The following is a 23942-nucleotide window of genomic DNA, read 5'->3' as shown; positions in this document are numbered from 1 at the left end:
TCATCTCAGCCCAGAAATCCTGCTCAATCCTGCCCAACAAAACTAAGGGTGTCCTGTGCCAGGCCCCTGCCTGCCTTCCCCAGAGCCCAGCAGAACAGCCTGAGGAGCCCGGGCTGTCACAATGGGTTTGGGGGGAGCAGTGAAGTTAGCTGTAGGAGAGGCAGGGATATGATGGGCAAACTGGCTAGATTCTCACTGGCTTCTCTGACTGTCTCTCCTCACCATCCTGACCTCCCTACCTTCTTGTGTGCCCATGCTGGGGTGCTTCCTGCTGCCACCCATGGCCCGGCACCTCCATCCGGAATGTGCGGGACCCTACTGGGACCCTGGCCTCTCCGGGGTTTTGGTCTCCTGTTGCATGGTCCTTCCCACCCTGAGAAGTTCATGAGCCAGGTACGTGGGAAGTCATGACAGAAGAATTCCATCTTGGCTGGTCAAAGCCTCAGAGCAGCAGGAATTCTGAGTGGGGTGAAGGGGAGGAACAGGAGCCCAAATCCCAGTGCCCCCTACCCCCACCCCCTACCAGTCCTGCGTGCAAGTGCCGATGGACTAACCATGTAACTTGGACTTGGGGGGACAGACTAGAGGGGCCTCCCCACCCCCTCAGCCACTTCATATACTGATGCCCTGGGCAAAGAATCCAAACCCTGCTAGATGGGACTGTCTGGGCCTTATCTTTCCATATGGAATAAGAGGGTTTTGGCCTAGCATGGACTCTACCCCAGGGGACCAGGACTTTGGGCTGTCCAGGGCCAACCTTCTCTGGCCTTTGTTCTGTAGCTCTCGGGACAAGGCCTGATGTGAGCACTGGCCCACTGTCTAAGGTACCCGTGGTCCATTTGCTCATGGTCCATGATGTTCTTTTGTTGGGAAGGGTTTAATTTTGAGGCTGCCTACCAGGCTCCCTGACCACAGAGTCAGTAGTTTCCGAACCCTGCCTTAAAATGGGCAGCAGCTTTCCAAAGCCTGGGGGAAGAGGAGATTGGGTAGGGCCCCAACCTCCATGTGCCAGGTCCTGTGCATGGCGAGGGGGTGAGGGGAGGCCCTGTGGGCACCTCCTATGCTTGGAGGCTTCCTGCTGCCTCTGCCTCTCTGGGAGGCCGCATGTGATCCCCTTGACAAGCGTGACTCAGTTACCCTTTTCCATTAACCAGCCTTTTTCTCATTTGAACCCCTCCTCTCCGCCCATCCTTCCTCCCTTCCTCTTCCTCCCTTCCCTCCTTCCATCCCTCCCTCCCCCCTGGCGGTGGGTGTCTCCTCTTGTTCTGTGACTCTTCTCACCCATGAAGTCCATGAACCAGGTATGCGACATGACTTCAGTCTCCCACGACCTGTGTGGGTGTGTGTGGGTCTGTGTGAGCGAGCGGGTACGAGGAGCTCTGGGTGACCCAAGAGAAGGAACAAGAGGGCGTGGTGACAAGGACTAAAGGCTTGCCATGCCTCCTGTGGGTCTTGGCGCTCTTCTCAGCAGCCTCCCCTCCCCCCTTCTCTCCTTCTTCCCTTCTGCCTCTCTCTGGGTCTCTCTCCCTCTGTCTCTGTCTCTGTCTATCTCTCTGATTTTGTCTCTGTCTCTCTCTGACTCTCTTTATCTTTCTGCCTTTCTCTCTTTGACTCTCTGTCTTTGTCTCTCTGTCTTTCTCTGACTGTCTCTGTCTGTGTCTGTCAGTCTTTGATTGTCTCTGTCTGTCTCTGTCTTTCTTTTCTCTCTCTTTCTTTCTTTATCTCTTTCTTGCTTTCTCTCTTTCTTTCTCTCTCTCTCTTTCTTCCTTCCTTCCTTTCTTTCTTTCTTTCTTTCTTTCTTTCTTTCTTTCTTTCTCTCTTTCTCTCTTTCTTTCTTTCTTTCTTTCTTTCTTTCTTACTCTCCTGGGATTTTCACCACTCTGCTCTTTCTTTCCCTCTGCTTGGCCTGTCTCCGTGATGCACCTTCCACAGAGGAAGTCCAAGAAGGTATGTGTTGGCCAATGCCTTCCCCTGATTTTGGTCCCTCCCTTTTTTCCACAAGGGCTTGTCTTGGGGGGCTTCTTGACAAGAAGATGAGAAAGGACCATGTCCGTTCCTAGGTTCTTCCAGTGGATGTTTTTGTGGGACCCATGCTGAAGGAGCTTGAGGCAGGATGCCTGGGGGAGGGACCAGAAAGAAAAAGGAGGAGAAATAGACTCACTCTGCCTGGAGTGGTCTGGCAGGCCTGAGGGAGCACTCTAAAGAAGGGAGAAGCAGAGAAAGGAGAGGGAGACAGGCTCCCCAAAGCAGAGTTCCAGCCTCAGGGCAAGGGAAAGGAGCTAGGGAGCCAGGAGAGGAGGCCCAGGTATACAGGCAGCACCTCAATTCTTTAGCAGGGGACACTGGATCTAGGGTAATGCTCGTGGGCACATGAGCATGGGAATGCCTTCCTCCCAAAGTGAAGTTTGGGTATTTGGTTTTTGACTATCCCACTTCTTCTGCCTTTGGGTAATCCGAAGGTCCTGTGCCTCCATGGCCCTGGGCTCAGCACCACAGTGCCAGCTGGGGCTGGCACAGGCACCTTGTGGAGGCAGAGAGAACACAGTCCCCAGCTGCTCCAAGCCCCTGGCTCTGCCTGTCTGCTCCACTCACCTGCTGAAGCCTGTCCTGGTGCCGCCTCTGACAAATAGACTACTCCTCACTGGGTTTTTGGACTCGGCAATTAGGGCTTGGGGGAACAGCACCAGCCTGGATGTGTGGAGCCTGCATTCAAATCCTGGCTCCATCCATCTGAGGCATGGCTTTGAAAGAAGGCTCATTCTCCCCTCCCGTTCTAGAAGAGAGGGCCACAGAAGGCTTTTTTTAAGGCCCTTTCTGGCTGAGACATTTTTGGAGAGTCCAGCAAAGGCTGGTGTGTCCTTGAGAAGGATGAATGGCCGGAGGGCGGGGTTCGTGGTGGTGGGTGGGGGTGCGGCAAGAAAGCCTGCTTGGACAGAGAAGCTGCCCAGGAGCTGGCCTCCTGGAGACGAGCTTTCCCAAGGCTTAGTCGTAGGCTGAGGATGGCAGGGTGGAGGCCTTGAGCGCTCGCTGGACATGCTACACCTTTGCGTACTCGGTTGCCTTGATGCCGCCCTGGGCCAGACCTGGCTGAGACACGCTTGCCATGCATGGTGTGGAGAGGCATCATGGGGCAAGGCTGCTCCAGCTGCCCTGCCAGGGCCTTGACCTACCGCATCCACTTCCCTTCCCCCAAAGGACTCAGGGCTCCCCTATTCCTCCTCCCTAATCCTCCCCAAGCTTGTGTGCTGAGAAGCCTGTAGGGGAACACCTGGGGGCTTTGGGAATGAGGCTGAGCACACACTCCCCAGGCCTTGTTCCTCCAGCTCCAGCCTGGATGTGGGAAGGCGTGCCCTGATGGACCCATCCTGTCAATCACTGGGGGGTTGGCCCTGCCCACTGGTGCTCCCTAATCTCTGAGGATGGAGGGCCTCTCTCCCTGCCTCCTCCAAGCACACCCAGTCCCAAGGGTAGTTTGTAGAGTTTGCCAGGTCTCCCTGCTCCTTCTTCCCCTCTGGCCTTTCCTCACCCCCACCCCAAGGTTCTCTTTCTCCTTTGGGACAAGGGACAGGTAGGCTTCACTTCAAGTTAGCTCATTATAGGGAAAAGTTCCAGTTTCTGCTTTCTTCAATTGGCCGCATGGGTTCGTAGGACCAGGAAAATCAGCTACTGTCAGTTAGAGTCTCGACTTCAACCCAGGAGGCCACTGCCTCTGGGACTGTGGAAAGAGCATTGTCCTAACAGTCGGGGCACCCCGGTTAGAACTGTGGCTTGCTACACCTTTCACTTCCTTGTGCCGGGGTTTTAAACCTAAAACGAGTGGGGTTAGATTCTGAATCAATGACCCTAGGAAATGGCCATCCTCTGGACACGTGGGCAAAGGCTCTCTGTGCCCAAAGATTTAGTTGACTTGCCCAGGTTTACCCACATGTTACAAAAAGTGAGGTCAGCCTGCAGAGTCAGATGAGAAATGAGGGAGGTCAAAGGGCAAACTGGCCTGGAGGACCAGGGCAGCCCACATGCGATGTATTCCCCTACAGCACTGCATATGTGTTCCACGCTGTATATGACACATACCTGTCCATATACACGTCTACCTCCCCATCCATGCCTAGGTGTCAGGGGAGCCTTGACACCTGGCTGCTATGGGCTGGATCTGTCCAGGATCCTTAGAACAAGGGGGTCCATCTGCAGACACTTTTCTCAAGTCTATACAGCCCCAATGCGGCCAAGCAGACAAAAGTCCTCAATGTTTCCTTATGAGGTGGGCAGAGGAGGGACCCTGGAGTCAGGGGACCCGGCTTCTAGTCTTGGCTCTGGCTGAGTTTGGGTAGGTCCCTGGCTCACATGAGCAGGGTAGGGGCTGGGTGGCCCACCTCCAAGGTCCCTGCTGGTCCTGGGTCCTCACTTCCTTTGTTCATGGACAGTCTGGCATCCAGGGGCCTGAGCTGGGTGTCTCTGGGCTTGTCTGAACCCTTCTGAAGGATGCCCTTCAGTCTGTGGCAGAAAGGGTAGAAGGTGATGGAGGCCAGAGCCCGAAGGCTAGCCACACCTGCATGTGTGAGGCATTCATCCTTTCCTAGCAGTGAGCCGGACAATGGGAGGGCTTGGGTTTTAGGAATTTGGACAGCCTGGCATTTTCAAAGGGTCAGAAAGCCTGGCTCCCACGCCAAGTCAGCCAGGTCTGTGGAATAGGAAGCCTTCAGAATCACAATGTCCTATCATCCACCTGGCCCCATCAGTAAGTGAGCCTCCAAAGAAGGTTGTGGCTGGGCTGGGAGCCAGTTGGGTAGCGGGATTTTCCTTCTTCCACATTCCTGAAGTCCCAAGGATTGAGGGCTCCTCACTCCAGTGGGTTAGAAGGTGCTATGGAAGAAAGGGGGACACTGAGGGAACCGGTCTACGTGCAGGATGGAGCCTGGGGACCCCTGGGGTGGACACAATGCTGCCCTCAGCCAGGCTCCCGGCCGCAGCCCACTGCCCACAGTGCCCCCATTGTGTATGCCCATGCCCTGTGGTGCCCACACTCTGCCTGTCTAACGGCTCTTGTGCTTCGGGCACTCGCTCTTTTCTTGCATGTGCTTGCCTTTCTGAAGATGTCGCCGAGGATGAGCAAGAGGATTACGAGGAAGGTAAGGGCGCTTATGCGGGAGGGCCCTCGGCCCACGCCGCTGTTAGCCGGCTGCCCCTTCTCTGCCCAGCCTGGCGACCTCCCGCTGCCTTTTCAGTTATGTTCAGTAGGCTAGAGAGAGCCTGGGCCGCTGACAGACTGCCATCATGGAGTACACAGTGGGCCCTGCCATCCAGGAGCATGCCCAAATCTGGCATGAGCCCTGCTGGGCTTCCTCCCTCCTCCTCCTCCTTGTCCTTGTCCTCCTCCTCCTCCTCCTCTTCCTCCTCCTCCTTGTCCTCCTCCTCCTCGTCTTTCTCCTCCTCCTCCTCTTCCTCCTCCTCCTCTTCTTCTTCCTTGTCCTTGTCCTCACCTCATCTTCCTCCTCCTCCTTGTCCTTCTTCTCCTCCTCTTCCTTGTCTTTCTCCTCCTCCTCATCTTCCTCCTCCTCCTTGTCCTCCTCCTCCTCGTCTTTCTCCCCTTCCTCCTCCTTTCCTCTACCCACTCCTCTATCCCTCACTCTCCTTTGTCTTTTTTTCTCTCATCTCTTTTTATCTTTCTCTGTCTCTTTTTCCTTTCTTTCTCATCATCCCTCTCTCTTTCTCTTTCCTTCCCCTCTTTCTCTCCCTTTCTCTCTTCTCACTTTTTCTGTTTTTCTTTCTCTTTCTTTTCCCCATCCCTCCTTTCTTTCTCCAGCTCATCCAGCCTTAGGCTTTCCCCACCCCTGCCCACTCTGTTTCTTGTCCTGTCCATGTCTCTGTTGATCCCTTTCACCTGCTCATCATCTTCTCTCTAGGTGTGGAGGCCTTCAGCAGAGCTGGCTCTATGTTTCCCTGTGTCCCCTTTCCTCCTGCCCCTTTTCTGTCTCTCTCGCCTTACTTTCTCAGGGTCCTGAAACAGAGATGTGTGTACCTCCTTCTCTTCCTTTGTCCCCTGGCCTGGACTCTGTCTTTATTTTTCCTTCCGTCCTTCCTTCCTCCCTTCCTCCCTCCCTTCCTCCTTCTCTCCCTCCCTCTCTTCCTTCCTTCCTTCCTTCCTTCCTTCCTTCCTTCCTTCCTTCCTTCCTTCCTTCCTTCCTCTGTCTGTCTGGCTCTCTGAGGCCTGGTGTCTGTCTTTCCTCTGTTAATCTCTCCTTACCCCTCTTTCTGTACCCTTGGGTCTTCTGGGGACTTGGGCCATGGAAGCCCCTGAAGCCTCGCAGCTTCTTGCTGCCACGTCCCTTGTCTGGCCAGCTGGGCAGGACTTGAGCTGTCTTCTGCCCTCACTGAGAGCCTGTGGCCAGCATCCGCCTAGCTTCCTTGCTGAGCAGGCAGTGAGCTTACTAGCGCCAGGTGAGAGATGCACTACACAGGGAGGGGAGACTTTAGGAAGAGAGCAGGATGGAGGGCTGGGGCTGGTAGCCACATAGAGAAGGTCCTGGAACCCCAGAGAGTGGCAGTGACCTTAGAAGCTGTGCAAGGATGGGGACCAGGGCCTGGCTTCTTTCTTTCCTTCCTTCCTTCCTTCCTTCCTTCCTTCCTTCCTTCCTTCCTTCCTTCCTTCTTTCCTTCCCTGTTTCCTTCATCCTTCTTTCTTCCTTCTTCCTTTTTCTTTCCTTCCTTCATTTCCTGCCTTCCTTTCCTCCCTTCCTTCCTCCTTCTTCCTTCCTACCTTTCTTTCTTTCCTTCCCCTTTCCTCCTTTCCTTCCTCCTTTCCTTCCTTCTTTCCTTCTTTCCTGCCTTACTTCCTTTCTTTTCTTCTTTCTTCTTTTCTTCCTTTCTTCCTTCCTTCCCCCTTCCTTCCTTTTTCCTTCCTTCCTTTCTTCTTTCCTTCCTTCTTTTTCTGCCTTCTTTCCTCCCTTCCTTTCTCCTTCTTTCTTCCTGCCTTCCTTTCCTTCCCCTTTCCTTCTTTCCTTCCTTCCTTCTTTCCTTCCTTCCTTCCTTTCTTTCCTCATTCCTTCCTACTTTCCTTCCTGCTCTGCACCTTATCCCACCTTTCCCCCTCCAATGTGCAGAGGAAGAAGGAGGGGATTCTGTGCTGGATGTTTCTGGATCTCAGAGGTGGACCAGCCTCTTTCCAAGCCCCTGTTCTTACTTCCTTCCTCCTCAGCTCCTTCTGGAGCTGGGTCCCACCATCTTGATACCTTCCTCTTGCTCGTGAACCCTTCCCTATGTATGTGTGAGTGTGTGGTGCATTTGTGTACATGCGTGTGAGGGAGGAAGAGGGGCAGGGCTTGGTGAGTTCCTTAGCTCTGGGCTGAGGGTGATAGAAAGAAAGAGAGAGGGCATGGCTATAGTCTCTGAGGCCAGGGGACCATGGGCCTGTGCAGGAAGTGATAGGGCCAGTCCCCTCTGACTCGGCTGACTGGATCTTTAGTAGAGGCCATGGGGACTTTTTTTTACTTGCTGGCCCCTTTCCCTCCAATCTGGGGCAGCTTGTTGATCAATAGTGGCCTCACCTGCCCTCCCTGTCCCTAGCTAGTCCTCCTCAAGGTGGGCCTTCCCAGAGGGCCACCTTGGCATCTCTGCCTTAGTGATGGAGCTGGCCCTGTTACTGAGCTGCAGAGTGAGGCAGCGTTGGGGAACTGGCTGGGAGTAGGAGCTGGGCTGTGGCCCAGACTCAGATGATGCAGCCTTGCAGAGAGGGCCCTGCCTGCTGGCCTTCAGAGATCCTCCCTCCCCATCATGCCTCATTTCACTCAGGAGCGGCCTCTCTCCTTGGCCCCCAAGCTCTGAGTGCCTGCAGCCAGCAGCTGTTAAGGAATGGAGCCTATTGATGGGCAGCCCTGGAAACGGTGCCCTCTGTTGGTGCCACTATAGGGATGGGATGGGGCACCAGAGGAGAGAAGCCAGAGAGACAGAAAGGTAGCAGCAGCAGCAAAGCCAGGCCCTTTCCCAGGGAGGAGGAATGGCGTGGAGACTCCCACCGATGGGCAGATGAGTGTGGAGTCCAGAAGAAGAAAGTGATTGCAGTGTGTGGTGGGCAGGGTTTGAATCTGGGAAGACTCCCTGGGAGTGGTAACTGAGCCCAAGATAGATGAGTGTAGTCCCTGTGGGTCGGGGCTGCCTCCTGGACATCGGGGGAGAGGGCAGGCTGCATTGTCAGCTTGATGGTGGGGGGTCCCATCTCCAAGCTGCTTCTTTTTGGTCCCCGATCTCTCCCCAGGTCCTGTTCCAAGACTCACTCTCTCTCTTTCTCTCTCTCTCTCTCTCTCCCTCTCTCTCTCTCTCCTTGCTCTTGTGCTGGTGGCTTGGTGGTGTTCTGGGAGAAGAGGAGAAGCCTCGGCCAAAGTGAGTGGAGTCTCCTTGTGGGGGCCTGCTGGGGGTGGGGGCAGGAGGAGGGGAGAGAGGGCTGTTGCCAGATTCCCCCAGAGGAGGAAGGATGATCAACAGAGTTTCTCACCAAGCTTCCAACAGCCCCAGGGCTTGAAGCTGCCCCATCCTCCAGTGCCATTTTGAAGATGAGAACAGTGAGGCTCAGAGAGGCTAACTAAGGGCAGGAGGTCTGGGTCCAGTATCAAGTGCGACAAAGGCAGATATGAGCTGCTGTCCAGGTGATGCTGGGCTGGGAAGGAGAGCAAAGGTGTAGCCCAGTGGTCTGGATGGGCAAGACAACAGCGCCAGACCCCCAAAGACCAGTTACAGGAATAAATGTGCATTTCATCCTTGGACTCCGAGGCTAGCAGATGCCAGAGCACCACATGGGCGCTGTCCTGATATAGGGGGAGGGGCTGCTCTAGATCAGTGAAATCGTACGTTTGGCTGAAGAAAAGTCAAGTTTTATATTTGAATTCAAAAAATCAACGGTCTAAGTAGAGGAAGTTGTGGATAAATTAGAATTTGTCTAAAAAGGATCTGGGGATTTCAGTGGGCCACAAGCTTAGTAGAAGCCAACAGTGTGATAAGACAACCCGTCTACACACACCTGTGACCGCCTCTCCCCATGCCATCTGGCCGGTTGACCCACTCTTGAATCCTCCCCCGCCCCCCCGGAAGCTGAAGGCCTCTGAGGCTACTGAGCGATGATGATAGTCGTCGTTCGGTCCTTTCAGTTGTATCCGACTCTTCGTGACCCATCGGGGTTTTCTCGGCAGAGACGCTGCAGTGGCCGTTTCCTTTTCCAGCTCGTTTTGCAGATGAGGAAACTGAGGCCAGCAGGGTGAAGTGACTGGCCCAGGGTCACCCCGCTAGGAAGTGTCTGAGGTCACATTTAAACTCGGGTCTTCCTGACTCCGGGCCCAGTGCTCTGCCAACTGAGTCATCAGCTGCTTCTGTAACATTAATCAGCATTCATTAAGGGTTTACGGTGTGCCAGGCACTGCACCAAGGGCTGCAGATAGGGATAGGAGCTGGCCCGTTCCTTCAGGGACAAAGGGAACCCATGGTGAAGAAATCCCTCTCCCAAGGCAGGCGGGCACCTGCTTGGCCCCTTGCCACCACAGAGGGCACCCCAGAGCACTCAGGGATGAAGGGCTGGCCTCTGAGGCCAGCTTCTCAGCCCCGAACAGTCCCTACGTGCATGCGCTGTGGGGGCAGGTGGCCCACCATCCGGGGGTCACAGAGGCAGGAAATGGCTTGTTAAATGTGAGGGATGGCACAAAGGTCCATGTGGCTGGACGAGGGCACCTACTGAGGCCTGGAAAAGGAGGCTGGAGCCATGCCACCAAGGACCTGGAATGTCACAGAGCCCGCTCCTTAAAGGAACAGGGAGCCCCTGGGGCTTATTGAGGAAGAGAGGAGCCTGGTAGACCTGAGCTTTAGGAAGAGCCCCCTGGCAGCTGTGATGACGGATTGCAAAGTAGAGACAGAGATGGTGGTGATGGAGCGCAGCCAGGGCGATGCTCGGTGGGCACCGGGAGGAGTCAGGAGAGGGGATGGATGAGGCTTGGGAAGAGCTTGGCCATGGAGGCTGAGGGAGAGGGAAGAGTCCAGTAGGATGCCAAGGTGGGGGACTAGGGGACTGGGAGGATGCCTTGTTAGAGAGGATGTACCTAGGACAGTGGCTTTCTAGGGAAAAGATGATGGCTTCTGGCTGGGACTCGTTGGCTTGGAGGGGCCTATCCAGGCCAAATGTCCAGTGCGCAGTGAAGGATGTGGGCCTCGAGGCCAGAGGAGAGATGGGTCTGGATGGACAGACCTGGGCATCACCCACATGGAAATGGTCATCATGCCCATGATGGTTGGGGAGATTGGCATTGGTAGCCTGCCAAGGGGGAGAGGAGGAGGATTCAAGAGAGTGGGGGATGCAAGAGGGGACAGACAGCCAGATGGCATGGATGGGAGGGTCACAGGTGTGTGTAGACAGCGATCCCTTCCTCAGAGAGGTGTGTGTAGAGAGGTTGGCCTTGGGGAGTATGGAAACCCCCAGGAGCCTAGCAGGGCAGGCACAGGATCAGAGGGGCTTCAGGGTGGGCATGATCTTGGCTTGGGGGTTGGCAATGGGACAAGGGGTTTGACAGTGTGATGCTGAACTGGCTGAGGCATCAAGACCAAAAGAGGGAGGAAAGAAAACCTGAGCAGAGGAGACAACCGAGGAGAGAATACCAGGGAGCAGATGGTATGGAGTGGATAGAGAGGAGCAAGCTTAGGGAAAGGAGGTCCAGGCAGGCACAGGATGAGAGGGGCTGTGGGCAGCTGGAGGAATTTCAGAACTCCCAGCTATGGAAGGAGGACATGTGTGGGTGGTGTTGGCAAGTGGGGGTCAGGATGAAGGATGTTAGAATCCCTCTGGCCATGGCTGTGGGGGTCACACCCCATCGGTGCCCTAGGCTCAGTCCTGGCCTCCTGGCATATGCAGGACTCTAGTGAACTGCAGAAACCCCCCAGGAGGGGACTGAGGATGGAAAGGTCCAGGAGTCCAGGCCCTGTAAGGATCAGAAGGAGAATGTTTGGCCTGGGGGAGAGAAGACCAGAGAGTGACTGGCAGGTGGGGATGGCACGAAGCCTCTCTAGAAGCATTTGCAAAGCAGGCGCGTTCCCCTCAAGGTCTGGGGCCAGGATGGAAAGGCACAAAGAGGGTGATTAAGGCTTGTAGTCAGAAAAAAGCTTCATAATGCAGAGCCCTGTCCATGATCAAGTGCCAGAAGTTCTGGGCTGGCAGTTCTTAAGCCTTGTCGGGGATTCCTGCTTACTTACTTACTAATTGGATGGGAGGCTGTTCAGGTCCCTTCCCAGTCTGGGCTTCTTTGAGTTCACACCTGGGTGGGTGAGGCTCAGAGACAGAAAAAGAAGAGATCAGGTGGCGTGATGGGCAGCATGGGAGGTTGCGCAGACAGCCTTGGACTTGCCCTGACTGGACCCACTTTTTCAAACAAGGGGCTGAGCCAAGCCATCTCTGAGCTGCCTCCCAGCTCTGATGCTCTTTAAGTTTGAAGACCCCTCCCAGGCCTGATGTTCTAGGTTCTGTGTTCTAAGCTCCCACTCCTTCCCCCAAGTACTGACATTCCAACTAACATTCTGTGATTCTAAACGAGACCTTTGGGATGGGCATGGGTTGTTGCTGTCTCTTGTGCCCTCTACTGGACATGGTCAGAGGTGCAGAGGGAGACAATTAGAGGGGGGTGGGAGCTAGGACCCTCCTTGGGCAAGTGAGGAAAATGAGGATTGGAAAGAAACTGACCGAAGCTGCGAAGATGATGAGAGGTCACCCTTGCTCTCCTCTTCCCCACAGACTCACTGCTCCTAAGATCCCGGAAGGAGAGAAAGTCGATTTTGATGTAAGTTTTTCTGGCTATTGTCAGTGCCTGCATGGCCCCTCTGCCATCTGGGCTGGGCAGCACTCTGGGGCCCTTCTGCAGTGGGCAGCTGAGGCCAGGGAAATTCACCCTGATGTTCTCCCTGAGATCCCATCTGGATGTCCCCGGGCCCAGGAGCAGGATGTCCACTGGAGCTTTGTTTTAGTTTGACTTTTGAGCTATTTCTTCTTAAATTCTTACCCAGCCTTTAATGTGAATTTCCATTGGGAAATCTGGAATCTTCTTCCTTCTCTCCCTCTCCACCACCATCTTCTGATCCTCCCTTTGGCTTTCATATTTTGAGCCTTCCTCTCTCTGTCTCTCTTGGTTTATTCCCCTCAAGTCCCCATTCTTTTTTCCTCCCCCTCCCCTTCCTCCCTCCCTCCCTTCCTCCTCCCTCCTTTCCTTCCTTCCTTCCTTCCTTCCTTCCTTCCTTCCTCCTTTCCTTTTTTCTTCCATCTTTGATCTTTATTAGTCCTAACTACTCAGTAGCCCATCCTCTTGCAGCAAAGAAGACCCCTGCAATCCTAAGGCTGTTCCTTGGGGTGTGTACATGTGTGTGACAGAAGGCCCCAGAACTGAAGCCTGGGTCTGGGCTCTCTGGTCACTGGTGCTGGCTCTGACAGGGAGAAGGCATTTCTGGGCACAGGGAAGGGGAGATTAGATAAGACAAAGACTGACCTGGAGAAAAGAATCTTAGACTACAAATGCTTTGGAGAGCAGCCAGAAAGCACAGCTGGTACCAGCCTGAGAAGGGCAGCCTTGCTAGCAAAGGCCTCCAGGCCCTCTGCATCCTTGGGAGATGGTTGGAAGAGCTAGCCATGAGCATCCTGGAGAAAGGAACATCAGGGACATCAGGGCACCTCCAAGTAGCTGAGGGCTGTCAGGTGGAGGAGAGATTTGATGGATTCTGCTTGGTCCCAGGGGGTGGAGGCTGTATGAGCTGCAGGTTAGAAGTTATGGTTAATGTGGCACCACTGGGGAAGTGCCAGGCTTAAAAAGGCAAAGCCAGACCAGCCCAGGCACTGCTTTCAAGTTTACATTCTCCTGGGAGGAAGTAGATTTCTAGCAATCAGGGCTATCCCCCAGTCAGTGAGGAGGCAGTGAGCTGCCCTCAAAGGAGATCTATACCAGAGAGTCTGCCCTGGGGTGCCAGGGGAGGGGAGGCACTTGGGCACCTCCCAAATATTGTGTTGTTTGAACCTATTCTGAGTGGGAGTAGTCATGGAGGGCTTCGTGGAGGAGAGGTGTGTGTGTGTGTGTGTGTGTGTGTGTGTGTGTGTGGTGTGCTCAGGGTTCCTGGCCTCATCTGTCTTGCTAGAAGGACAAGGCCTAAAAAGGGGGTAGGCAGGCAGGTGAGGAGGGTCTGACTGACCTCTGGCTTCTTGTCGTGGCTCCCCAGGACATCCAGAAGAAGCGACAGAATAAAGACCTAATTGAGCTTCAAGCCCTAATCGACAGTCACTTTGAAGCCCGGAAGAAGGAGGAGGAGGAGCTGATCGCTCTTAAGGAGAGGATAGTGAGTCTGGGCTCTGGGTGGGGCAGACAGGGCCCTGTGGCTGGGCAGTGATGAAGGACTCAGGGCCCAGAACTGAAGCAACATGTCTGTCTGTCCACCCTCCTGACAGGAGAAGCGCCGAGCCGAGAGGGCCGATCAGCAGAGAATCCGGGCCGAGAAGGAGCGAGAGCGGCAGAACAGACTGGCCGTGAGTCCCTGTGCCCTCCCTGGGCTACCCTCTCCCCAGCCCTGGCCTCCTTCCACCTCACCCTTCTGTCCCTCAGTACCCTCCCTATAGCCAGAACTAAGGTGAGGCACCTAGCCCCAAGGGCTACGCATCCTTCCCAGGAGCCACCTGAGCCCCACGGCATCTGCCAGCTCCATAGAGTACACACAACACTGCACAGCCAGCCCCAGGCTGCTGCTGCTCACCGGTTCCTGTGTCTGTGGAGCTCCCCTCCCCCACTGCCAGAACCACTGCCACCCTCAGTACCCAGAGCTTTCCTCACCTCTGCAATCAGTTACTGTTGGGCTGTGGTCGTGGGGTGAGACTGGACATTCCTGGGGCTTGTCTTCCCCTTGTGCCAATACAGCTGCCCCCAGGCAAGTCAAAGCTTTCACAGAGGACATCTGGCTCACAGAGGGAGTCCCTGGGATCTCTGTGCCCACCCCTCCCCACCCCACCTGACCTGATCTGACCTAACCGAGGCGCCAGAATCCCTGCTCGTGGCTGTTTTCTTATACTTTTTTATTTGTGCCACTTGCCACTGATCCACTGATCCTCAACAGCCTGTAAGACTCTAGGGGGTCAGACATGTTTGTATTGGTGGCTGTGGAGGGGGGCACTATTCTAGCAGGGAAGGAGCCTCTCACTCTGGGAGAGGGATCTTAAGAGTGGGAGAGCTAGAAAGCCCTTTAGAGGTCACCTCCTCCAACCTTCTCATTTGAGAGAAGAGGAAACTGAGGCCCAGAGGCGGAGAAAGGCCATACAGGCAGTGGGTGGCAGGGCAAGAATTCGCCTCCTGGCTCTCTGAGTCCAGAGCGGATGCGGGTCTTTGGTGCAGGAGGCTGGCAGGCACGACAAGGCACTGGAACAGCGGAGCTTGGCTGGCGCTGTCCATGGTCCTGATCAAGGGGTCCCATCCCTGCTCACTGAACTTCCCTGTAGGAGGAGAAGGCCAGGCGAGAGGAAGAAGAAGCCAAAAGGAGGGCAGAGGACGACCTAAAAAAGAAGAAAGCTCTCTCATCCATGGGGGCCTCCTACAGCAGCTACCTAGCAAAGGCAAGCGAGCGCTAGGGATCTCGGGAAACCGAGGGACAACCTTGGGGCGGGGAGCTGCCAGGAGCCTGGCCCTAATGGCCAGACTCCCTCTTTCCTCCCCAGGCTGACCAGAAGAGAGGCAAGAAACAGACTGCCCGCGAGATGAAGAAGAAGGTCCTGGCCGAGCGGCGCAAGCCGCTCAACATTGATCACTTGGGCGACGACAAGCTGAGGTGTGCGGTGTGTATGTGTGCATGCGTATGTGCGTGCATGCGTGTGTGCATGTGTGTATGTGTGTGTACGTGTGCGTGTGCGTGCGAATGTGTGTGCATGCGTATGTGCGTGTGTGCATGTGTGTATGTGTGTGTGCGTGCGTGTGCATGTGTGTGCATGTGTGTATGTGTGTGTGTGTGTGTACGTGTGCGTGCGCATGTGTGTGAGCGCATGCACTCCTGTTTCTATGGGACCCTCACATCCGGAGCTGCCAGAGAAGAGCACCAGAGAGGGCCATGGCATTTAGAGCCAGAAGGACAATCTCGTCCAGTCCTCCACTTTTCCTTTTGTAGATGAGTAAACAGAGTCCCCGGGGAGGACGAGGGTCTTGATCACACTCACACAGTCAATCAATGGCAGAGCTGGGATGCAAATACTAGTCGACTGCCTCTAGCCCCTTCAACAATCCAGAACTGCCCGCCTCATGGTCCTGACTGTATGGGCTGTGGGTAGGAATGACCTCAGAAAAAGGAGCCACCACTGGGGCCCAGAAGTCACCTGACAGCCACCTGATGGTAGCTGGGTCTTGGAAAATAGTAAGGCCTTCCTTGGGGAAGAAGAGAAGAGAAGGCATTCCTGGCAGGGGCAGCTCCTTGAGCAAAGCCATGGGAGTGGGAATGAGCCTGGGCAGTTCAAGCACATGAGAGGGTCCAGCTGGAGGGGTGGGGATGGATTGGAGAGGCCTTGAATGCTAGGCACAGGGACCAAGGCAGTGCTAGATGTGGTAATGGTGACTGGCCGGAGCAACAAAGCTACAGGCTTGACTCCTGGCCCTGGCCCATGCCCACCTGAGCTCCTCCTGCTATCTGGGCCAGATAGTCCATGAGCTCCCACCCCACTCTGCTATCTTGTATGTCTATGACTGGTCAGAGGCCAGGCTTGTTTTTCCCCTTTCTTCCTAGAGGATTGCTCCTTCCCTCAATCCTTGAGGCTTCTCTCCCCACCCCCTCTGATTAGGTAGAGGAGAGTCAGGCCCAGACCGCTGTGGTAGGGCCCAGGCCTGGCCAAAGTTGGGGGGAGGTGTGGAACTCTGCCATACACCTGTGTCTCAGCTATCCCTGAGACTTTGTGTGTGTATGCCTCCCAGGGACAAGGCCAAGGAGCTGTGGGATACGCTCTACCAGCTGGAGACTGACAAGTTTGAGTTTGGGGAGAAGCTGAAGAGGCAGAAGTATGAGGTGAGAGACCATGCCGGCCTCCGGGCAGCCCCCGTGGGCTCTTCAGCCAGGAGTGGCTCAGGACTGGCCTTGGCTATTGCACAGTGGCTGTGGGCAGCTGCCTGAGGGGCAGCTGGTGCCCACCTTGGCCAGCCTCCTCTGCCAGGTGCTGCCGCTTGCCCGGCCTTCCCCTTGGCCACTGAAACTTGGCTCTCCAGGCATGACCTGCATTGTGCCTTCCAAACAGGCCCATTCCCTGGGCTCCTGGCATGACCTTGGATAGAGAGATCCCTTTCCATCTCCTCCCAGGAGGCCACAATTGCCTGCACTTCACAGAATCCCAAAGTTGAAAGGAACCATGGAGGTCACAAAACCCACCCTCCCAACCCGAGAGGCCTTGCCAGGACACTAGCCTGGGTGGAAGCTCCAGTAACAAGGTCCTCCCTCCCTCCCAGCTCGTTTGGTTCCATCAGTAGAAAGCTCTCTCTGGTATCAAGCTGAAATCTGCCTATGTCCCTCCCCCCACTCTGGGGCCCCACCAAACATACCTAATCCCTAGCCCACGTCATAGCCCTTCAAATATTTGGCCATCTCAGGGTTGATCCCCCTCCTGCCCAAGGTCTTCTCTCTTCTAGTGCAAACATTCCCGGCTCCTTTGAAAGACCCTCTTTCTGGAACTGTTCCCAAGCCCTGGCCCCCCTCAGCCCCTGCCTTTGGACCTTCTCCAGTTTCTCTCCCATGCAGCATGCCCTGCCACCAATGCGAGCCTGGGCCTCCAGATGTAGATGGTGCAGCCTCTATAGAGGGAGCCTGAGGTGGCGTCTGCTTGTCCTCTCATAACTATCTACCAAGCCACTCACCTGGTACCTAGAGCTGTTTTGTGCCTATATCTTTGCTATACTTTGCTAAACTTGACCTCAGGCTATGTGGAAATCTTCGGGTAGAGGCACTCTCTGAGCTAAGCTCTGGGTGTCTAAGCTTTTCTCTCTAGGAAGACCCTGTTCACATACATCCAACCCTTCCCCCCAAAAAAGCTGGGCCATTACCAGGCTGGCCTGTGTCTTCCCCTCCACAAGAGCTATAGCTCAGGCATCAAGGTCTGCGCCATGGCCAGGGTTGGCATAAGCCTCGGCTTCAATGTCCTCCTTGTCCTGCCCAGAGATTGTCAAGGCTAAGACACACACTGACTGAAAATGTTCAAGTGGAAAGGGAGCCAAGAGGGGCTGGATGGACATGGTCAGCTAGGTTCTCCTTGCTAAGGGCTTCTTCAGTCTCTGCTCCCTCCTGGAGCAGTCCATTCCAGCGTCAGATGCATAGAATTGTTAGGAAGAAATTGTGCTGGATTAAGCTCCTCAGAGTACTTCCCACCTCTCATCGTTCCTGGCTCTAGCCTCTGGAGCCCTGCTGATGAAGACCCCCTCCCAGCCACTCTCACAGTTTTAGGTGCCACAAAGCTCACAACTCAAGACCTTGGGAAAAAGCCAGTCTCAGCTAGTAAAATGGCTGGATTCCAGATCAAAAAAAAGAAAGCAATTCCATCCAGGGCCTTGTTTGGATCCCTAGATAAGAATCAGCTGCCCTCAGCACATCTCCTCAAACGAGCTTGGTAAACAGAAGGTTAACCATTGCCCACTGGCCTGCCGGGTTTATTTACAATGTTCATTTGCTCAGCAAATGCTTCCAGCTTTGAGACGGGCCAAAGGCCCTTACCCTCATTGTGCTGACTTCTGTGGAAGTAGGGCAGAAGTTCCCCGGGGGCCTGGGCTGGGCACACAACCTTTCCTCCAGAATTGCTCTTGTGCATGGAACCCCTTCCTCAAAACCCCGATCACTTTGAGAATATACTTTGAGATTCCACTCATGGGGTGGAGCCTTTCTCTGTAGATGCAGACCTCCAATCCTCTCCAAGGCAGGAGAAAGCCTCGAGAGCTGCTATCTGACCAAAGCTTCACATGCCTGTGGTGGGCCTGGGGATGAGCCCCTCCATGCTGAGCTCAGTTGGTCCTCAGATGAGCCCGAGGTCCATTGCTAGCTAGTACACCAATGGTGGCAGCTAGGACCTGCTAGAGGCCAGCCTCTGCTGACCCCTCTGCCCAGGCCCCAGAACCTCTCTCTGCCATCCAAGGAGGTCACACCCTCACCTGCTAAGTCAGTGTCAAAGTAGCTGGAAAAGCCCCTAGAGCCATTAAGTCTTAGCTCATCTCTGGGTGCTGCAGAGCCCAGCCCAAGGGCCCCCCTAACATAACCCTCTCCATCTTTCTAGATCATGACTGTACGTGCCAGGGTGGAGATGTTGGCCAAGTTGTAAGTACCAAGAGTCTGCCATGGGCTAGGCTGCTGGCCATTTCATGCATGGTGAGATTCTGGGTCCTTGCGGACACTGGCAAGCAATGGGCACAAGGCAGGTGAAGAGGGAGCCTGGAGGCACCCCTGAGGCCACTGTGGGCCTCCCTCCTCCTCACTCTTCACCCTCTGCCCAGTCCAGTACTCCCTGGCACCTCCCGAATTCTGGCAGAGCTGGGACAGTGCTGCCAAATGAGAGTCCTACACCAAAATTGCATTGGGTAAAGGGCTGAGTACCCAGCCTGGGAGACTCCCAGCCACCTGACCTTGCCAGGTGTGTGAATGGGTCCGGCGGGCACGGGGGAGGGGGCCAGGGCCAGAAGAGAGGACAGGGAGAGGACAGGGAAGGCAAGTGTCCAGACCAGGCTGTAGGACTGATTTAGCAGCATTGGCCTAAGCCTCCTACCATGGCCAGAGCCTGCTGGCCCTGGCCCCTCATGCCAGTCGGGAAGAGGTAAGTGTCATGCTCCTGGAATGGCCACGTGCTAGGTGCAGGAGCTGAGCTGACTCAATGTTTGTTGAATCTGGAGTTGACCCTGGGCCCCCCCCCCCCCCGCACCCAAGGGTCCTGGCCCCTCTGCTTCTGCCCATGCCGTCACTGCTCTTTCAGCCAGAAGGTGGAGGGAGAGAGCAGCTTTGCTGACCAGCTCCCCCAGGCCAGGCAGGAGCTTGGTGGGGATCGGCCCTTTGGTCTCCCCCAGTCTTGACTTGTCTGCCTGCCCCTCCAACCCCCTGTGCTCCCAGAATGATGCCTTGGGCTGTACCAGTTGGCATCTCTCCTCCCTCTGCCCCCCATGCTGTTGGATCTATGGGGAGAGTGGCTGTTTCCCCTTGGCTGGTCGTATCTCAGCAAGGGATGTTGGTTCCAAGGTGGGCAGTCATTTCCTACCTTCCCAAAGACCTTCGGTCATCTTCTGCTGGAGCCAACTCTCCTCTTCTCCATTCTTTTTCCTTTCCTTTGGAAGGCTGAGGGAGCAGACGTAGGGACTGCAGAGTGAATGCCCCAGCACCCTCTGCTCCAGGGAAAGGAGGCATCTTCTCAGCCCCCTCAGTGTAACCCCCTTAGCTGTGCCACTGGTAAGCTGTGGCACATCAGCCAAGTCCTCTCCCTTTCTGGGCCTCAGTCTCCTCGCTTGTAAAATGAGGCGGTTGGATTAAAATGAGGTCTCCGCTGGGTCTGAAGTTCTATGTCCTGCAGTCCCCGTTCCTGGATGGGAAGGGGAAGGCCGAAAAGAGCCACTTCAGCCAACAGTGGCCTGAACCCTGTCCTGTCCTCCAGGGTCAGAGTGTAGGGAGCCTGCTTTAGGGGTCCAACACAAGCATGAAGGGAAAGAGCCCTGGGATTCACCACCATCATCTGCTCTGATGATGGCTGGGGGCGGCCTGAGTGGGCCCAAGTAAAGGGTGACCTGGAGAGGTCATGCCAGTGAGTCTGCAAGTTTACTTCCCAGCCTGGTACAGCTGACATTGGCCAGAGCTGGCTTCCAACCCCAGCTAGGGTGGGGGGAGGTTTCTAAGCTGGTCTCTGTCTCTGGGCTCTGTTCACCTTCACTCCATTGCACCTTTCTTGGCCGAGCTAACCCCTCTCAAATGTGTGGAGCCTCCTGTGACTACTGTCTGGGGCCACAGTGGAATTTCCATCACTGGCCTGGGAGTGGTGGGACAGTATAGGAGACTTGGAATTGGAAGGGAGGGTGCCCTTCCTCACGTCCCTCAGGTCACTCTGCTCTGGCCTTTGCCCAGCTCTGTGGAGGCAGGTGGTCGATGGCCCTGGAGGGCCTCTCTGTGCTGGGCTAGCCACAGCGAGATTGTCCTAGGGGCAGTCGTGTCACTAAGTCAGCAACTCTTCCCCTTCCCAAGGGTGTGAGTTCCTTTCCCAGCCTAGTGGAGTGAGCACCGGCCTTCAGGGTTGCCCCAGACCACTGACTGGCACAGCCATCAGGGACCTTAGAAATCATTGTCTATCCCTCCTCACTTTACAGATGGGGGAACTGTGACCTAGAGATGAGCTAAGGGGAAAGCTGGAACTCACTCCTCCATGGTGTTTCCCTCCCTCCTCCTCCTCTTCCTTGGAGGATGTCATGATGGGGATTTTTGGAGCATTGATTGCCTGGTCCTGGAGCAATGGCAGGCCCAGGCCTCTGGAAAGGCCTCTGCGGCTTGCAGGCACCTTGATTCAGAGGGATCATTGAAAGAGGAGGTCTCTGGGGTGTCTGGCAGTACCACCTTTAATGTTCCTACTCCAAAGAGCCCAGGACAGCTCCACAGAGCCAGCTGGGCTGGCTGAGCCCAGGAGGCTAGGCCAGGGCACTTGGGGCCTCCCCTTCCCATCCTCCGGGCTCCCTGGTAGGAGAAGTTGTACTCAGGTCCGGCTGATGTTGCTCTGAGACTAGTGTGGTATTATACGTGGCCTCTTGGCCAGGGCTTAGGGTACCTGGCTCTCTCTCTCTCTCTCTCTCTCTCTCTCTCTCACTCACTCATTCCCTTTGTGAAGCCTGGCACAAGTCACATTTTCTCTCTGGGTCTCAGTCTCCCCATGGTTTCCAGGGGAGAGCTTGAGCTACTCAGAGAGGCCTCAAACCAAGGTTAGTCTGGTTCCTGGAAGACCCTGTGGGACTTGGGCCACCCTTGACGAACATCCCTGATGGATGGAAGGATCCTGGGCTCCCTGGCCCTCCTTCAACTATCCAAATCTTTGTGACAGCCCAGCATCTGTGTTATTTACAGATTACCACCCTCAGGAGCCGGATTGACCAGGCCCAGAAGCAGTGAGTAGCCTAGCCCTGCTCTGACCCAGTAACCAGAGCCTGGGCTGGGCCAGGCTGGGCAGGGAGGCCAGAGACTAACTCATGGGACCAGCCATCACTGCCCCCATCCCCAACTCTGGGAGGACAGGGGTGAGCCAAGGGGCTCCAGGGGAACAGGGGGAGGCATTCAGGTCATCTCTGAAGGTGCACTGAGTAAGCCTGGCTCCAAGGAAGGGTCCTGCACAGCTCAGTCACAGACACTTAGCCTCAGCATCCATTCCTGTCTGGAAAAGCTTGGACCCTGGCCCAGACCCCAGGCATCAGTGATGGCTGGAACCCTGTGCCAAGAGCAGTTAGTGACTAACCGTTTCATTTCTGTTCCTGGCCGGATGCATCAGAGACAAGGGTGGCCCAAGAGGAAGACAGCGGGGGCGAGAGGCAGGGACAGCGGGAGCAGGGCCCCCGACCTTCCCCTGGGGCTGACCTGTGCCCCTTGCAATGTGTACAGAGACCAGAGGCCCCTGGGGATCTGGGGGCATTGGGCAAGAGTTCAGCCCCCAGGGGCCCAGCTGGCTTCCCCTAACGCTCTCGCTGCCATCAGAGGCCCTGGGAGCTGAAGGGTCCCTCCCTGGTGTCCTGTGATGGCCAGTCTGAGCCGAGCCCAAGGAAGCCTTCAAGACTGAAGGTACCAGGTATGGGCTAGCCAAGTGGCTACAATGGGTCTTCCCAAAGTCCTTGGCCTCCTGTCCAGCCTTGGCCCTCAAGCTTTTTCAACAGTGTGATCTCCTAAGAATGGCTCTGCCAACAGCTTGTTACATGACCTTGGACAAGTCCTTTTCCTTTTGGGGACCTCAGTATCTCCCTCTATGAAATGGGCACAAGAAACCCTCTCCTTCCCATCGCCATAGAGGGAGCAGAGAGCACCAGAAAGCTTGGGAAGATGCTCCTTGGTATTCCTATCATCTTTCACCTAAAATCGATGCCCAGCCTTCTGTCTCAGACCAATGCAGGCTGAAACAAGCATGACTCTTCCTACCCCACCATGGCCTTCAATCCCATTTCTCATGGCCACTTGTCGGGTTCCTGCATCTAGCTCCCTGCCCACTAGGCAGAGAGGAAACAAGTTTGGGGGTGAGCTGAGGCTCCTGGTTTGGAAAGATGCAGGGTCCAAGACTCCTGCCCAAGTGGGGCTCAGGCCCCTGTCTCTGATGTAGAAGGTCAGGGGTCGGCATAGACCACGCTCAGAGTGAGCCGACTGGCTGGCAAGGTGTGACCAGTGTGTTTGTGTTCCTGTGTGTGTATGTGTGACCACGTGTTGGAGTCAGCAGCTCCTCCTGAGGCCCCTTGGGGAGACAACCCCTGTGAATCCAGGACTTGTACTGGGCTTTGCCACAATGAGAGATCGCAGCATGGAGGGCAGCCCCCTGTGGCTGACCTAGCCTCTCCCTAGCTCTTGCTCCTACCCAGCAGGCACCCAGCCTCACTTTCTGCTGGAGGATACTGAGTCTGCCTCAGTCTCTCCGAATGCCAAAGAGAGCTGGGCTTTGGCTCATCTGCTCTTCTGGGGGAGGGGGAGCTGCCTCCATGCTCCTGCAGTGGGGCCTCCCTTCCCAGGAGGCAGAATGGGCAGTGGGAGAATTGCAGGACTCAGCAGACCTGGCTAGGAATCCTTCCTTGTTCTGGACCTCAGTGTACCCATCTGCAAAATCTGGGCATTGGACTTGGTGATCTTTGAAAGTCCTCCTCGAGACTAAAATTCCATGAAATGAGTCTCCTAAGTGCTGTGAACCGAGGTAGGAGCTGTGTGCCTTTGAGGAAGGCAGGAAGAACAGGAAGCATGGGGGGCAGTGCCTGGCCCCCTCTTCTGCTTCCCAGCTGCCTCCTCCTCAGACCCCCTAACTTCAGACTAACCTGCTTGGCAAGGGACAAACTCACCCCTGACCAGGTCTGGCCTGGGTGCAGGTAAGTAGAGACTGCTTGGCATGTGGGGCTGTGACTGGAGGTGGGAGGATGGGCTGTGCCTCCCTCCCACTCTCCTCAGGCCCATCACTTGTTGGGCGTGGGCTGGGGGAGGGAAGAGACGTGGGCCTTCCAACATGGGTGAGAAGCTGTTCTGAGACCTCTGGCTTGGTCAAAGGCAATTTCCAGTTACCCTTGGAGTCTCTTGAAGTGAGGAGAGGGCTCAGAGCCAGGAATGGGGTTCAGTACCAGGGACAGGGGTTCAAGGTCGAGACTGGACCAAGTCTGGGGGTTTGGAAATGAGTCTTGGCAAGAGAAAATGAGGTGGTCAGAGATGGGTGGTTAAGAACCCTGGGGAATCTGAGCTCCCCCCAGGCTGGTGCTGCGGGCAGGGCAGCCCCATTTCCCTTCCTGGCCCGCTCCCCGACAGCCCCCATGCTGACCTGGTTTCCCCTTCTCCACCTGTAGCAGCAAGAAGGCTGGCGCCAAGGGCAAGGTCGGCGGGCGCTGGAAGTAAAGCCAAGAGGGAACCTCCAGAGCAGAGATCGGTCTTCCCCCTGCAAACTTCCCCTCCTCCTAATGCTACCATCCCCACTGACTCTCACTTCTCCTGCCTTCACCCCCACCCCCAGTTTGGCTCCCCACTGCTGTCTTCCCTCAAGGGTTCCCAGAGATTCCCCAAAGAGGGAAAGGAGGCACCTCATGGAGTGGCTGAACAGACACAATGTCCCCCTGGTCCTCAGACCCTCATCTTCTCCCAGCCCCACCACCTCTGCCAGCTGCCCCCTCCAGGGACTTCTGGGCTCCAATCTGTGGGGCTTGTAAATAAAGCTCAAATGACCCCCTTCTCTGCTGAGTTCTCTGTCTGTGTGTATGTGGGGGGTG

At 55.6% G+C, this 23942-nt stretch overlaps 1 protein-coding gene across 1 annotated transcript; it reads left to right on the top strand.

The window, feature by feature from the left end:
* Positions 1-303: 303 nt before the first annotated feature.
* On the top strand, positions 304-23574 carry TNNT3 (troponin T3, fast skeletal type). The gene is made up of 12 exons (XM_036765325.1): positions 304-393; positions 1896-1947; positions 5094-5129; positions 8358-8376; positions 11756-11801; positions 13222-13338; positions 13448-13525; positions 14486-14599; positions 14702-14811; positions 15939-16029; positions 18272-18312; positions 23526-23574. Exons 1-12 carry the CDS (start codon positions 304-306, stop codon positions 23572-23574), a joined length of 843 nt encoding a protein of 280 aa, XP_036621220.1.
* The last annotated feature ends 368 nt before the right edge of the window (positions 23575-23942 follow it).

This window comes from Trichosurus vulpecula, chromosome 6 (genome assembly GCF_011100635.1).
Source record: "Trichosurus vulpecula isolate mTriVul1 chromosome 6, mTriVul1.pri, whole genome shotgun sequence".
Taxonomy (NCBI): Eukaryota; Metazoa; Chordata; class Mammalia; order Diprotodontia; family Phalangeridae; genus Trichosurus; species Trichosurus vulpecula.
Note: the sequence above shows the minus strand (reverse complement) of the source record. Positions and strands in the feature narration are given on the sequence as shown.